The sequence below is a fragment of the Xyrauchen texanus genome, chromosome 22 (genome assembly GCF_025860055.1).
Source record: "Xyrauchen texanus isolate HMW12.3.18 chromosome 22, RBS_HiC_50CHRs, whole genome shotgun sequence".
In the NCBI taxonomy this organism is placed as follows: Eukaryota; Metazoa; Chordata; class Actinopteri; order Cypriniformes; family Catostomidae; genus Xyrauchen; species Xyrauchen texanus.
In genome coordinates this window covers 21,414,124-21,430,721 of record NC_068297.1, presented here as the reverse complement: position 1 = coordinate 21,430,721, position 16,598 = coordinate 21,414,124, and the positions used below count along the sequence as shown (strand labels likewise).

General features: G+C 41.7%; 1 protein-coding gene across 1 annotated transcript in view; it reads right to left on the bottom strand.

Annotated features, from left to right (window-relative positions):
* Positions 1-16,598, bottom strand: part of LOC127662137 (protein GREB1-like) — a 56,755-nt gene that overhangs the window by 31,383 nt on the left and 8,774 nt on the right. Inside the window, exons 2-4 of the mRNA XM_052153174.1 lie at positions 3,961-4,120; positions 3,657-3,761; positions 93-269 (exon numbers count right to left, since the gene is read on the bottom strand). Of these exons, the coding sequence (XP_052009134.1) occupies positions 93-269; positions 3,657-3,761; positions 3,961-4,117 (439 nt within the window). The 5' untranslated portion in view covers positions 4,118-4,120. The remainder of the gene's footprint in view (positions 1-92; positions 270-3,656; positions 3,762-3,960; positions 4,121-16,598) is intronic.

Below are 16,598 nucleotides of genomic sequence, written 5' to 3'. Positions count from 1 at the left end.
AGGGTTTTCCTTCTCTCTCTTTCTCTCACTCTCTTGCTTTTTTTTTATGGAAGTTATTCAAATGAAGGTGCATGAGGTTCAGTGTGTCTTACCTAAAAGTGCATTGCGTCCACATTCATCTGGGAGAAAGCGCAGATCCACCGCACACACTAGAATGTGATCCGGTATGCTGGGAGATTTTGCTCCGACGAGCAGAAACCCAGGTGGGACTTCAAACGACTCGGTGGCCATCGATGATAGCCGCAGGTCTTTGCCTGCCTGACAGAACCCTGAAAGACAGGGACAGTGTAATGTGAATGACTGAGACACTGTCTAATCAGCGTTGACTGTGTTAAGTGAATGTACACAGAGGTTATGTTTGGAATAGCATAACATACTACTCTTAATTATTCTTCAGTAAATATGTAAAGCGTTCCAAGCCTTTTTGACCAATGAAATTCCATGACTTCTCCATGACCTTTCCAAACATGCGTGATTACTGAACACAGAATTAAAAAAATATTTTTATTCAAACCAATTCACTAATGAATCATTCAGACGGATTAGTAAGCCCTTTTAAGTCACCATTGACCCAAAAGAAAGATTCACTCACAAATCGGACATCCCTATGGCTTGGGAGCAAGTTTTAGGGGCAGTCGTCTGTGCTGTTTTTCAATTGTTTTTTGAAAGTGCATCTCACAGTTTATTTTTGTTTTGTGTGTGTGTCTCGAGCAAGAGCACCTCGTTTTTTTAGTTGCATGTGTCTCGAGAGACCTGTGTTCTTTTATATTCATTGCACTGCGTCAAAAATGTACAAATGTGTTCGGTCTGAACTACCCCTTAATCTTCACAAAAGTAACACCTAGCTGATGAGATATTTTAGAGCAGAGGAAAGCTAGAGAATTTGATATTCACTATTGAAATTCACATGACTTTGATTTGATACATTTCCATAAATTTCCATTAGGTTTTCCATGACTTTGGGAATCCTATGTGTAGTATATGCATTGCGCTTAACTTGATTTTCCATTTTCAGTGTGATTAATCGGAAGTAATTATAGCCAAAATCAGGTTGGATGAAGAGCAGTATTTTAACAGTGTGCCTACTTTTGTTTTGATATTGGCACATACTGTATTTTTTGTTGTGCACCTGTATCAGTTGTTTTTTAATGTGTATGTTTACTAGTATTTGTAACTGCCATAAGTTTAGACATTTTTACTCAAATTTGAACTGAAAAGGTTAAATAACTCTCCAAGACGATAACTGGACACCACTCAAATGCAACATGATGAGGATACGTGACAACATTGTTGTACATATATAAAAATATTCAGATAATAAAAATGCATTACATTCTTGTGGCAGAAGAGTTAATCATTGATAAGACAATACAAAAAGCGGCTTTAGAATACAATGTATTGTTTACTACCATATTATTGATCATAAGTCAATCATTGGCATACAGTTCACAGCAATCTGTCAATCAGTTGGAGATTTATTATGAGGGTTCGTTTAAGGACCCGTAAATTTACACCTGCATCAGACATTTTTTTAAAATGTTTTATTAATGCTTACAAAACTTTTACATCTAGAGCCAAGAGGTATATTAAAACAAACAACATCAAAAAGGAAAATAAATAAATAAACAGTTTAATAAAAATATCAAATTATTTACATATTTCAATACACTTTACTCCTTTCTTGTTACTAAAATTGGAAATTGTTCTTAGCAGTGGGGATTTCTTTAAGACTGCAAGGGAAGCTCAGCTTCCCCTATAATGTCCAAAAAATAATGGTCAAATATGTACTATTGTGTAAACAATTTATTGACTAAAAATGCGTTAGAACACGTTCATCTCGAAGACGAGTTCGTTCAGAATCAGCTACATTACATATAGCAGGTCGGCTGACTCGATTTACTTCTCATACATTCCCGTAGCGTCAGTGCATTTCCCTGTTGAAGCCGAGCGTCCATTGACTTCAACGGGCTGCTCTGAACAGTTTTTTTCAGTGCTCCGAAAATAGACGGTCATTGGATAAATGCTGCGATTATGTCCCTCCCACGGACGCTCAGCATCTCTGGGGGTGAATGAGGAGTGGGCTGGCCCGGACTCCGGGCTTCCGCGTGATGATTGGAGGATCTGTCGAAAGACTGCATCTCCTTTTGATTGACAGCGAATCTGTACTATAAGAAGTCACTGAAGCTATTTCGCGCTCAGTCCTATCGCGGATTTCTCAAGTGTAGTCGAAAGACAAACTGCTGCAACCAATTTCTTTATATTTGTTTGGCGAAATTGCTAGTCAATTTGCATAATACATTTCACACAATTATACACCACATTCCTTGTTTCAGTTTTACCAAGTTTAATATATTTTGTTTTAGAGCGTTCGTTCGTTCGTTCATTCATTCATTCATTCATACAGTAGGCTAGGCTAGTGTCGTATGGGTGAAACTGCGCACGATGGCAGACGGTGCTAATATTGTCGACCTGATTTTAGCGAAGCCATTTGAAAGTCTTCCTTACGAGGAAAAAATTAGAATTAAACAGCAGGGCACATCAACACCTAAGATTGATTTAGTGCAAAAAATAGGGTAAATAAGTTTATAATGTAGGCCGAAAATGAGCTTCCCCTCTTTGAAAGACCAGCAGCCGCCACTGGTTCTTAGGTATTGCTGAACCTAATTAAAGCACTCAAAACAGAGCTGACAATCGTATTGTGCTACTATGTGAACATGGCCTGTAAGTGTGACACAAAGAAAAAAGCCACTGAGGGCACTATCCACTAATCGTTTATAACCACCATACTTACTTTTATGAATACTAAACTTTGCCAACAAAAGCAGAGCATTAATCAAATAATATTCCTTATGAAGAGACATGTCATAGCTAAAAAAAAGGAATAAAACATTTTCAAAACAAAGTTGAAAGCTGGGAATAATATGATCTCTAACAATCTTGCAGAAATCAGACCAAAAACAAGTCGAGTAGGGACAACTCCAAAATAAATGAAAAAAAAAAAATGTTTCCCTGCAGACCACAAAATGTACAGAATATATCGACATCACAATTAAATCTCTCTACAAGAAAATAATTAGTGGTTTATAATAATTACTTAAAAATAAGTTTAGATTTTATTTGTGATTAAATATTTATGGGTAACTTCCAAATTTTGCACCATCTCAATCCAGCCACACCCTGCGTCAGACATACTTGTGTAGAGTCTCGGGTGCATTGCATCATAAAAGTAAAATGTTTAGGTCACTGTGTCAAGTTAAATATAGTTTAATACTCAATCTTTAAACACATCTTGAGATCCCTTAGATCGCATTTGCGCTCCTTCAAGTGTTTTGAACGCAAGAACATAACGCATATCTGTGTTGTTTTCTTCACTGTATAAACTGCACGTTGCTCATACAGCAGAAATTTCACTTACTGCCCTCTGGAGTAAACAGGTGGTACTACAAGCTTGCATTTCTCAGGACTCTTCCTTATTATGGTCTGGGGGAAGTGCGATTAATTGCATTCATTTTTTTAACACGTTATTTTTTGTAAAATTAATCGCACTGAATTAACGCGTTAAATCGACAGAACTAGTATATACTGTATGTACTAACCAACTATTTAGCTAATCCCTATTGGTCTGAACTGTATCAAACTGTCTCATGTGATCTCACCATCAGTGGTACAGGAGCCCTCTGGTGGAGGCTTCATCTGATATGGGATTGGAGGGCTGTTTAAATCTGAGCCATCCTCTTCATCATTTTCCTCATTTATCCGACCTGTTGAGAAAATTCACACATGCTCAAAATAAGCAAGATGAGAATCTGCAAACAACATTCTAGAAAACTGACAGCAATGCAATATCAGCATATCAAAACAATTATCAGAAACCTAAATGATTTTGGCTGTACAGCATGAGATGCAGATATAACACATAAGAAGACAGAAGATAAAAAAACAGTGATTATGGAGGCTAACCATCATGAGAGTAAGGCCTGTGCTCTGCCTCCAGGTACAGCTGGGAAAACACAGGTCTGGGCACTACAGTGTTGGAGCGCAGTGACGCTTCTATAGAGTTGTGCAACACTTCCTCAAACCGTGTGCTCTGAAGGTGCCCTGTGTACGAGTTCCCCATGACCTTTAATAGAATGGGAATGTGTAAAATATTATTATATTAAAATGTAAAAGTAAAACATGAATATGTCTTCATCAGCGAAAAAGTCTGCTTTTACAATTTGTCATGTTTCAAATGTGTTAAAAGCATTATGACAACTGAAAGAACACAAGCAACACAATCCAAATGGTTTTGTTTTAAAATATTGCTTCATTATTTCAGTTACTACTTTTCGTATGCTAATAACTAAAGTCATTAGTAAACTGTAAAAAGTGAAATTGTGCCAAACTTTAAAGGTGTACTCAGTAATTATTCCTCATTAAAAAAGTTTAACTCCTAAAAACATGAATTGTAATTTTGCTATATATGTAGGAAATCATGACCACTCACATTAAAATGAAGACTTTTATCAAAATGAAGACTTTTATCAGTAACCTTATAAAAGCTGTTTTATTCTACATGGAGAGGGTCCACACACAGGGGCTGCCATGTTAGAATCACATGACCAGCTGAATTCTACTCCTTAATCTCAGTAACTGTCCTGTTATTAGACACTTTCACTTACTGACTAAATTAATCATGAATGATTGGGAATACTACATTTCTAAAACGCCATCTGAAACTGAAAACTATTGATTTTAAATTATTCTAGATAATTGGCTAATTACAGACTGATTTCAAATCTACCATTTATGTCGAAAATACTAGAAAAGGAAGTGTCCTCACAACTATGTTCATTTCTACAGAAAAATGGTACATATTAACAATTTCAGTCAGGATTTAGGCCCCATCACAGTACAGAGACTGAATTTATCAGAATTACAAATGACTTGCTCTTATCATCTGATCACAGCTGCATTTCTCTTCTAGTGCTTTTAGATCTAAGTGCTGCCTTTGACACGATAGATCACGACATTCTCTTGAATAGGCTGGAGAATTATGTTGACAGTAGTGACTTGCATTAGCATGGTTTAGGTCCTATTTATCAGACTGCTCCCACATTGTATGTGTAAATGAGGAATTATCAAATCAAACAAAATTTAAGTATGGAGTGCCACAGGGATCAGTTTTAGGACCTCTTATAGATGCTTCCCCTGGGAGATATTATCAAGAATCATGGAATAAGTTTCCACTGTTATGCAGACGATACCCAACTTTATATTTCTTCTAAGCCAAATGAAAATTCACAATTCTCCAAATTAGCAGAGTGTATCAATGAAATCAAAGATTGGATGGCCAGAAATGTCCTTCTACTAAACAGAAATTCTAATAATTGGACCAAAAACCTCTAAATACAGGGCACCAGACTGTGACTAAAATGGTCGCAAATGCGACTAAAAATAATTGACAGCGAGAATAATTTAAAGTCTAGTCGCCATTGGCGACAATTGAGTTGTGTGCATTCATATGCGGTTTTGTATACATCTTAAGTGCGCCAGTGTGCTCGTGCCATTTTTCACCCGTTCGGTTTCTGACAAGCTCACTGCACCGCACCCAACACCAAACCCAGGGTGAGAGAGTCGTGAACAAATGGCTATTTTGAACCGGATCTTTTTCATGATTCATCCGAAAAGAATATAGCTTTTTAACTTAGGAATTCAGTGAGTGCCGAATAGCATTCTGAGATAATATTCTTCTCACCACAATTGTAGCCATTCTCCATTGACATATCTCATCAACAAGGCATTTCCATCCACAGAATTGCTGCTTACTGGATGTTTTTTGCACCATTCTGAGTAAATTCTAGAGACTGTTGTGTGTGAAAATACCAGGAGATCAGCAGTTACAGAAATACTCAAACCAGCCTGCCTGGCACCAACAATCATCCATGCAATTATCTAATCAGCCAGTCTTGTGGCAGCAGTGCATAAAATCATGCATACAGGGTAGGAGGTTGTGAGACCTGAAAATTTGCGGTTGTCAGTTCAGTTATAGAATGCGGTTGTCACACCCATAAATAACCATCCTTTGAGTGTACATAACCATATTAAGCACTCAAAACAGGGCTGACAATCGTATTGTGCTACTATGTGAACGTGGCCTGTGTGACACAAAGACAAACGTCACTGAGGGCACCTTTATAGGCCCCAATATTTTTTAAGTGAAACTGAAATACGAATGGGTTTGACATAATTTAGAACAAAATCTGGCAAAAAATACATTGATGATGTGGACCACATCATCGTTAGGTGTGATCTAGAGCTTTATTCAAGACCATGTTGTGTATAAAATAATAATAATAATAAAAAAACATATTATATCATATTAAACTATACACAGGTATAGTGTGTTAGCACATTAGCGTCATGAATGCAGAATGTAAACATGACAAATTACATATTATATTCAACATGTCTATTACTGTAAATGATCATCAAGTGGTTAAAACAGCACCTTTTACTGTTCTCAAGTGAATTCTACACATAGAATGAGGCATAGAGTCATTGATAACACATTTTATCTTTGTGTTTGTTGATATTTTACATATAGTCTTGTGCATCCTCAGGTTTTAATGCCCATCTAAACACCTCCCTACAGTGTTGTGGTTGGTGTCTGAATGTTCGCAAACAGTATCCCATTGCATGACTGTTTTGAGTTTCTTTTTATCTCTTAGCAAAGAATGAAGAAGAACTTCACACAGTGAGTATATTGAGCTATTTCAACCTGATATGACCCTTAAACTTGCTTTTCTTTGTGTAACATAACATAAAGGTGCATGTAGTAATTTTTTGTTTATGTTATGCTAGTCAATATGGCAGTTGTCTTGGATTTTAACTAACACCAGTGTGGATGAAGCACATTTCGTTTGAATCATTCAAACGAAACATTTTAGCTACCAATGCCATTATAGAATTCACTATTCACAGTCAGATATGATTAATTATTAATGATAAGAATCTAATAACAGGCCAGTTACTGAGATTAAGCAAGTAGTATTCAGCTGGTCATGTTCCTAAAATGGCGGCCCCCATGAGGCGTCCGTCTTCATCAAGTCAAGTCAAGTCAAGTAGAATAAAACAGCTTTTATAAAATTATTGATATGACTGGGACTTCATCTCACGTGAGTGCTTACTATTTTATACGTATGTTTTAAAATGAATATCCATTTCTTTAGACTGACTGATGCATTTCTTTATGTGATATTGTTTATTTAGATAAAACCAGTTAATTTAGATGTTTTTACATAAAACATTATCACCTCACAGTTTGTTTTTAAGTTTAAAATATATTTTGCATTATTCAGTATTTTAATGAATAATGTCACAAAAAGCTAAATCTAGCTAGATTTTAAAGCTCACAATGAGAAAGCAAACAGCTCTATCAGAGAGGATTTTTGAGGACAAATTTAACTGCACACACACACACACACCTTTGACTATAGATCTTGAAGTCTGCTCATTTAAGCAGAATTGATGTCACTGACTCTCTACACAATCAAACCCCTCTGCACAGTCAGTAAATATAAATGATTAGCACAGAATAAGACTGAACTCAAATAATGAATCATCTGCTGTGTAACTAATGGCCATTTGATTAGTGCGATTTTTAAAGCAGTGCCTGCAGTGAGCCAGCTTCCCATCAGCAAGTTAAAAGAAATAGTGGGTTTTTCCAGGGTGTCCAATTTGCAACCTTATAAAGTCACTATAACCAATGGCAGGGCATCCTGACCCAGACTGAAAGAGAGAGAGAGAGAGAGAGAGAGAGAGAGAATGACCTCCCTCCAACAGTAAACAAAAAGTTGGAAAGACTGAGCTCACAGGAAGAATAAAAATGTTATAAAAGATGAATAATGTGTTTTTTAAGGATTTACTCTATTGACCAGGAATAAATATAATGTGAAAATATGTAAAAAGGAGATATGTTTTTTTTTTTGTTTGTTTGTTTATTTATTTATTTTTTCGGTTGAGAAAGCAATATAAATTAATAGTTTTGAATAGACCATGTTTATTTAAATGTTCATGCATTTTTAAGTCACAAGACAGAACACATTTATAGTGTTGTCACAGAACAACTTAACGTTTTCTTTTTTTCTACACTGGAGAATGTAATGTCCAAGTGTGTGAATGGCAGCAAACTGAAGGCACTAATTAAAAGAGCTCTGGGGCAGAACAAACTTGGGTCACAAAGTCCTTTGGACATAATCCCCTCTGCATTAAATGCTCTCTCTCTGCCATATGTTCCATCCCTCAGCCACAACACGTCTCACACACTGGGAACCAGCAAAATGTCATATAAAAACTAAACAAAAGGGGAGAAACTAATCCCATTTGGAGGCAACTATTATTTTGGGCTGATATAGCTAACATATTACCAAAATGAGTGGTTTAAAAAAAATCTAAATGTAACGGGATGTTCAGACTGAATGCATATTCTTATGCTAAAAGAAGCTAGATGCAGCACAACTAATATAACGCAATAAGCGTTTTTAAAAGTTTAAGTTGTTTTTAACTTGACACAGCATCTAAAAAATATGGAACTCCAGCGCGAAATGCTGAAAAATGACAATGCGCGATGGATAAAGACATCTGTGTAGCACATGTTTACATGCAAAAAGATAAACAATGCAAAAATAGTGCTGATGGACACAAAAATGCATTCGGTGTGAACATCCTTTAAGTTCTCCTAAAGCTTTCAAATTACACACACCAAACTCGTATGGAGCTAGTCAAACGATTGGGTTCTAGTAAGGGGTTCTGCCACTGAAAATAAATATTTTTTTTCTGAGGAGGAGAAAAAGACAGTTCATTAAACAAATGCAAATGCAGGCATGCTCTGTAGATAGTTGAGAAGATAAAAGAGCAAGACATGATAACAAAAAGGACGTTCCACAATCCCATCCTCCCAAACAGAGCTTGGGGAAGTGACAAGCTCTTTCATGTGTCCTGACTCACCCCCCCCGGGTAACATCACCCGATTATTATGTCTCTGTTTATGGCCAGACTATCCTCCCACTCACTCTCTCTTAACTTCAACATCTCTCTTTCCTACTTACTCTTTACACTGACACTTCAAATGATGTCAAGAATCTGCTACAAAATATCACAAATGAGCCACATTTGTCAACTCATATGTGTCCGATTGACTCAGTAGGTAAATTCAGTCAACATCTCCTTCAAATAATTACCACGGTAACTATAATTTCTTCTAAAAAAAAAACATAGTTACTACATTTGTTACTGCAGTAAAACAGCAGTACACTGTACAATGTGGTTTATTTATACTTACAATAAACCCTTAAAAATATTTTGTTTACGGCCTGGGTAGCTCAGCGAGTATTGACGCTGACTACCACCCCTGGAGGAATTGGGGAAAACTTTTTTATTTTTAGTTTTACTCAACAGGGGAAACCCCATAGCACAATTCCGCTGCAGGTCACGATGGAAAGTTAAGGAAACAAACACAGCAACAACACTGGGATATCTGGGAATAAAGTGAAACAGAGAAAAAAATAGTGAAGTCTTCCTCGGATGCCATGTTTAAGTGTTCAAGTGTTGCAGCGAAGTTTAAGTTTCTGTGGAGTAAGCAATGACTGAGCTGTATGAATACGGGAGTAAAGAGTACATTAAACAGTGCATGTAAACGGGAACGCTTCTTTCTCAAAATAAGCTGCTTTCTGGTGTCCATGTAAATGTGCTTCAAGTCATTACACCTAACTTAAGACAGCTAAGACACCTAAATTAACTGGTTCCCTTTACAAAAAGCTTCACTTTGATGCTGCGCTTTTGCTAAGCGCTACGGGGAACAATCTTGCATTGCGAGCAGCTGTGAATTTGTGTGAAGCACGTCAATGAAGATTGACCTGAATTTATAGCCTCGGCTGGTGAAGATCATTAGATGCACCTGTGGCCAGGCTATAAAATAGAGGCGTCACCAGCGTGTCGACAGATATTTTTCATTCAGAGCATACTATGCTGTGTGTCTCACAACCTGCTCAGAAAACTTTCTTCCCTCTTTGTTAGGAGTTAGAAATTGTTAGGCAGTGCGCAGAACTTTCTTACTTTTTCTCTCTGCTCTGAAAGAGATTATATATATATATATATATATATATATATATATATATATATATATATATAAAATAAAAAAAGAGAGAATGACAGAGAAACGGAGCAAACGATGCGTGTTTCCTTGTCAACGTCTCATGACGGACAAGGACACGCATGAGTTTTGCTTTGTTTGTTTGGGGAAAGAGCACGCAGCTCTCGCGTTGGGGCGGGGCGGGTGCGCGCATTGTGACCTTCTTTCAGTCGGGATGCTTTGCGCTCGCCTCGCTTACTTCCGAGAGCCAGCACCCGCACTTCATTCGTGGGGCTCTCGTATGGATCTGGCTGAGGAGCGAGAGACGGGTGCGTCCCTTTCGCTCGCTCTCTCCCCAGATCCGGCTGGTCCTTCTCATGTTCTTGAAGCGCGCTCCGGCGCCTCTTCAGTTCAGGAGGGGGACCTCGATTCCCTTGGGTCTATAGATTTCGAGTTACCCACATCAGAGCACTCAAAACATGATGCAAAATCCTCTGAGGAGTTACTCGATGTGGTTACTCGTGCTGTGGCCAGACTTCAATTAGACTGGCCACGTGACCAAGAAACCCCCAAACGCTCCAAATTAGAGGATAGATTTCTGTCTGATGGCCAAGGGAAGGGAACCACTCATCAGTCCCTTCCCTTCTTTGATGACCTCCACAATGAGCTTGCTCGTTGGCGGAGGAACCCTTATACCTCACGCGTTCACGTGCCCTCGACGTCGTTATATTCGACTATCGTGGGTGCTGAGGCGCGAGGGTATTCAAGGATGCCGCCGGTCGAAGAGACACTTGCGGGTTATCTCTTGCCGGGTTCGGCATCGTCCTTGAAAAAACCTGCTATCCCCTCTAAGCCATGCAGGACTACCTCCATGCTAGTGGGGAGGGCTTATCAAGCAGCAGGTCAGGCTGGTGCTGCGCTGCACACCATGGCTGTGTTACAGGCGTACCAGGCTGACCTGCTAAAGGATCTGAGTGCGGGTAAAACTCTCGACGAAGAGGCCTTTTCAGAGCTTCGTCGAGCTACGGATATGTCTCTCCGCGCGACCAAGCAGTCAGCCCGTGCCATTGGCTGGTCTATGTCTGCTTTAGTCAGTACGGAGAGGCATTTATGGCTTAAACTGTCAGGCATCCGAGATAAGGACAGAGTTTTCTTAATCGATGCCCCGGTTTCGCCTTCTGGTCTCTTCGGAGACGCCATGAATACGGTTATCTCCAGATTCCAGGAGGCGAAAAGCCATGAGGAAGCCTTTGGGCAATTTCTTTCTCGCCGCACTCAGGGGGCGGGGCCGTCGGCCACCCAGTCTCGCCCCGCTTCTGCTAGGAGAGAGGCTCAAAAACAGAGCGTGGCGAGTCGTGCTCCCCCTCGTAGGGACTGGGGACAGGCTCGTCAGCCCTCAGCAGCCGCCAAGAAAGACCTCAGGGCTGTGATTTCTAAAAGAAAGAAGCCCTGACGTTCTTGTACCCAACTTTGTGAGGGTAGTTCCCTCGGGACGGGCGCGTATATCATCCACTTCGGCCCTCCCGATACCCTCACGAAACCTCTTCACTCCCGCCGCCTTTGGTGTTTCGGGTGATAGAGGCTTCCAACAAAGAGTTGGGTGTACCGTTGCTTCCTGCCTTAGTCCAGGACACGGAACACTCAACACCCCCTCAACAGGAAGTGTTGAAATTAGTACCCATCTCAGAGAACCTGGCAGCGTGGAAACTTCTGCCAGGTATTTCTATATGGGTTCTGAAGACAGTAGAATGAGGCTACAGAATTCAATTCGCTTGCCGCCCTCCGCATTTCAACGGCGTGGTTCCCACTACCGTAAGACCGGAGCAGGCATGTCTACTGTGGACAGAACTGCAAAATCTCTTGGCAAAAGGGGCCATAGAACATGTTCCCCTTCCAGAGAAAGAGTCAGGCTATTACAGCAGATACTTCCTGGTTCCGAAGAAGGGTGGGGGGTTGCGTCCGATTCTAGATCTTCGAGGCTTGAACCGCTCGGTCAGGGTGTTCAAGTTGAAGATGCTAACTGTCAAGTCGGTCGTGTCTCAGATCCAACATCACGATTGGCTGGTCACGATCGATCTCATGGACGCATAATTCCATATTGGGATTCTGCCACAGCACAGGAAGTTCCTGAGGTTCGCTTTCGGGGGCGAAGCCTTCCAGTATCGGGTTCTTCCATTCGGCCTAGCCCTATCACCCTGCACATTCACGAAATGCATGGATGCAGCACTGGCTCCTTTGCGACTCCAGGGCATCCGCATTCTGAATTATTTAGACGACTGGCTGATACTAGCACAATCTCAAGAACTGGCAGTTCAGCACAGGGATATCGTCTTGGCTCATCTAGGTTCTCTGGGTCTGAGACTCAACGTCCAGAAGAGCGTTCTTTCTCCAACCCAGGAAATTACCTATCTAGGGATTATATGGAACTCGATCACGATGCGGGCACAGTTGTCTCCCGCTCGTGTCAGCTCCATCCAGAACTCCCTGAGCAATCTCAGGCTAGGTCAAAGTTGCACTGTTCATCAGTATCAACAAATACTAGGTCTAATGGCGTCTGCGTCCACGGTGATTCCTTTGGGCCTTCTCCATATGAGACCGTTTCAGCTGTGGCTAAAAGCCAGGGGATTCCATCCAAGGGCCAGTCCCCTAAGGCAAATAAGGGTTACGCGCCGAGCGCTTCGTTCCCTTTCTATGTGGCTCAGACCCTGGTTCCTTACCTTGGGTCCCACTCTCGGTACGTCATGTCGTCGCAGGATGCTAACGACAGACGCCTTCCTGACGGGTTGGGGTACGATCTTAATTGGTCGTCCAGCCCAAGGGGAATGGGAGGGTCATCAGCTCGATTGGCACATCAACTGCCTCGAGCTGATGGCGGTATTTCTGGCCCTGAAATACTTCCTCCGACATCTGAGAGGCTGCCATGTCCTTGTGCGGGTGGACAACACAGCAGCAGTCTCCTACATAAACCGTCAAGGAGATCTATGCTCTCGCCACCTGAATTTGCTGGCACGTCGGATTCTCCTTTGGGCCCAGGGCAAGCTCCTGTCACTCAGGGCAATTTACATCCCTGGACGCCTAAATGTGGGAGCAGATTTGCTGTCAAGACAAAACATACCGAGGGGCGAGTGGAAACTCCACCCCGAGGTAGTACAACAAATTTGGGAGAAATTTTACAGAGCAGAAGTGGACCTCTTTGCCTCTCAAGAGACTGCGCAATGTCCCCTCTACTTCTCTCTGAGTCACCCAGCCCCCCTGGGTCTGGACGCGATGGCGCATACATGGCCCAGAATGTGTCTGTATGCTTTTCCCCCGGTTTCTCTGCTCCCGGGAGTCAGAGTTCGCCAGCAAGGGTCTTGCCTCTTACTGATAGCGCCTCACTGGCCGAACAGGATTTGGTTCTCAGAAATTATATCTCTAGTCGACGGCTCGCCTTGGGCAATTCCGGACAGGAGGGGCCTTCTGTCTCAGGCACAGGGGACGATATTTCATCCCCGGCCCGAATTGTGGAAACTTCATGTTTGAAGGGTACCAACTGAGGAACACAGGGCTGTCGCCTGAAGTTATCGAGACCATTCTTAGTGCTAGGGCTCCCTCCACCAGAAGAATCTACACCAATAAATGGGGTGTCTTCGAAAAGTGGTGCAGTTTACATGGTGCAGATCCAGTTAACTGCCAAATTGTTTCAGTTCTGGACTTTCTGCAGGAAAAACTGTCAGCAGGCATATGCCCCGCTACTCTCAGGGTTTATGTGGCCGCCATTTCGGCTTGCCACGCCTTGATGGACGGGGCGCCTTTGGGGAGGCACCCTCTACTCGCTCTCTTCATTCGTGGAGCCAGGCAACTGAGGTCTCCTGTTAGGACCAGAACTCCCTCATGGGACTTAGCAATAGTCCTGGAGGGTCTGGCCGAAACCCCCTTTGAACCTCTAGAGTCAGAGTCTGATAGACTTCTGACTCTCAAGCTGGTTTTTCTTGTGGCGATTACCTCTCTTAAGAGAATCGGGGATCTATAGGCTCTGTCTGTTTTGCCGGCCTGTTTAGAGTTTGCCCCAGGTATGGCCAAAGCTATTCTGCATCCTCATCATGACTACCTTCCTAAGGTGCCTTTTTCGACACTACACCCTGTCACTCTGGAAGCCTTCTGCTCCCCGCCGTTTTTAACGCCGGAGCAGGAAAGTCTTCACGGACTCTGCCCAGTCCGTGCCCTTCAAACTTATGTCCACCGCACTAGCCAGTGGCGTAAGTCTGGGCAATTGTTTGTCTGCTTTGGGGGCCGCAACAGGGGGGCAGCCGCTACCAAGCAGACTATGTCACATTGGGTGAGGGATGCTATTGCCCTGGCCTATGAGGCACGCGGTCACGCTTCGCCAGTAGGTGTCAGGGCTCACTCCACCAGAGGGGTCGCCGCCTCTAAAGCCTTGGCTAGAGGGGTCCCTCTGCAGCAGGTTTGTGATGCAGCAGGCTGGTCCTCTCCGCACACATTCATCAGATTTTATAGTTTGGATGTTCATGCTACTCCGGGCTCTTACATCCTTGAGTCAACATCCCAAGCTCATGCCTGAACGGGTTTGTGACGCATCAGGCTGGTCCTCTCCGCGCAAATTCTTCAGTTTTTTATGACAGGCTCATGCCTGAACACGTTCGTGATGCGGCAGGCTGGTCCTTTCCACACACGTTCATCAATCTTCATGGGTTAGATGTTTCTGCTACTCCGGATTCTTACGTCCTTGAGTCGACATCTCAAGCTCACGTCTGAACAAGTTTGTGATGTGGCAGGCTGGTCCTCTCCGCACACATTCATCAGATTTTATCGTTTGGATGTTCATGCTACTCCGGGCTCTTACGTCCTTGAGTCAACATCCCAAACTCATGCCTGAACAAGTTTGTGACGCGGCAGGCTGGTCCCCTCCACGCACATTCTTCAGTTTTTTATGACAGGCTCATGCCTGAACACGTTTGTTATGCGGCAGGCTGATCCTTTCTGCACACGTTTATCGAACTCTATGGGCTAGATGTTTTTGCTACTCTGGGCTCTTATGCCCTTGAGTCGACATCTCAGCTCATGCCTGAACAAGTTTGTGATGCGGCAGGCTGGTCCTCTCCGCTCACATTCATCAGTTTTTATGACAAGTTTTGTGTTGCGATAGGGTTCTCTTCGCAAACATTCATCGAACTTTATGGGTTAGATGCTTTGCTACTCCGGGCTCTTTTGCCCTTGAGTCGACATCTCAGCTCATGCCTGAACAAGTTTGTGATGCGGCAGGCTGGTCCTCTCCGCACACATTCATCAAAATTGAATGTTTTAGATGTTTATGCTACTCCGGGCTCTTACGCCCTTGAGTCGACATCAAGCTCATGTCTGAGACCTCTCGCGCTTTGTGAGCACACTTCACAACCGTAGGGGTCCGGACAGCCCCAGTGCGGCGGCGCGGGTATTGCGTTTCCCGTAGCGCTTAGCAAAAGCGCAGCATCAAAGTGAAGCTTTTTGTAAAGGGAACGTCTCTGGTTACATGTGTAACCCTTGCTCCCTGAAAAAAGCGGAACGAGATGCTGCACTTTTTTGCTGCACTGGGACGTCCCAGGACTGCTCTTCAGAAAAAGGTATCTGTCGACACGCTGTTGACGCCTCTAATTTATAGCCTGGCCACAGGTGCATCTAATGATCTTCACCAGCCGAGGCTATAAATTCAGGTCAATGTTCATTGATGTGTTTCACACAAATTCACAGCTGCTCACAATGCAAGATTGTTCCCCGTAGCGCTTAGCAAAAGCGCAGCCTAATACAACCTAATTACACCTGAGTGAAATTAGGTTGTATTTAGACAAGGTTTTTAAGGTGAATTTCAGATGGAGGTTTTAATGAGTACAATGTACCTCCCTAACCAAAAACTTTACCCCAAACCTAACCAATAGTGTACTAAAAGATAAACGATAAAAGATAATGAGAGTTTAACAAAACAGACATCCTTACGTTCAACTCACACCCAGGTTTGGGAGCATTACTTTTGAAATGTATTCCACTACAGATTACAGAAAACTTTCTGAAGAATGTAATTTGTAATGTATTTTGATAGATTACTCAAGGTCAGTAATGTATTCTAAATAATTTGGATTACTTATTCAGATTATTTCACTTGTTTTGACTATAAAACACATTTTTAAACAAAATACATGATAAAAATACATTCTCTGAAAAATCGAAATATCTTATGCAGTGTTGTTTCTAAAACAAGATAAATCAAATTGATCTTGTTTTAAAGATGTTTAGATATTTTTACAGGAAAACTATAAAAAAAATTATAATCAAGAACATCATTTTTGCCCTAATATCAAAGGTCTTACTAGAAAAAAATTAATCATGATACAACATGAATTTTCTTGATAAAAGATATGATCGGTAACATGTGCATGTAAAATGGTTAGAAATATTATTTTAGTTTAGCGTAAAGATGACAATTTACACAAGGTTTATTTCTATTTCACATCAT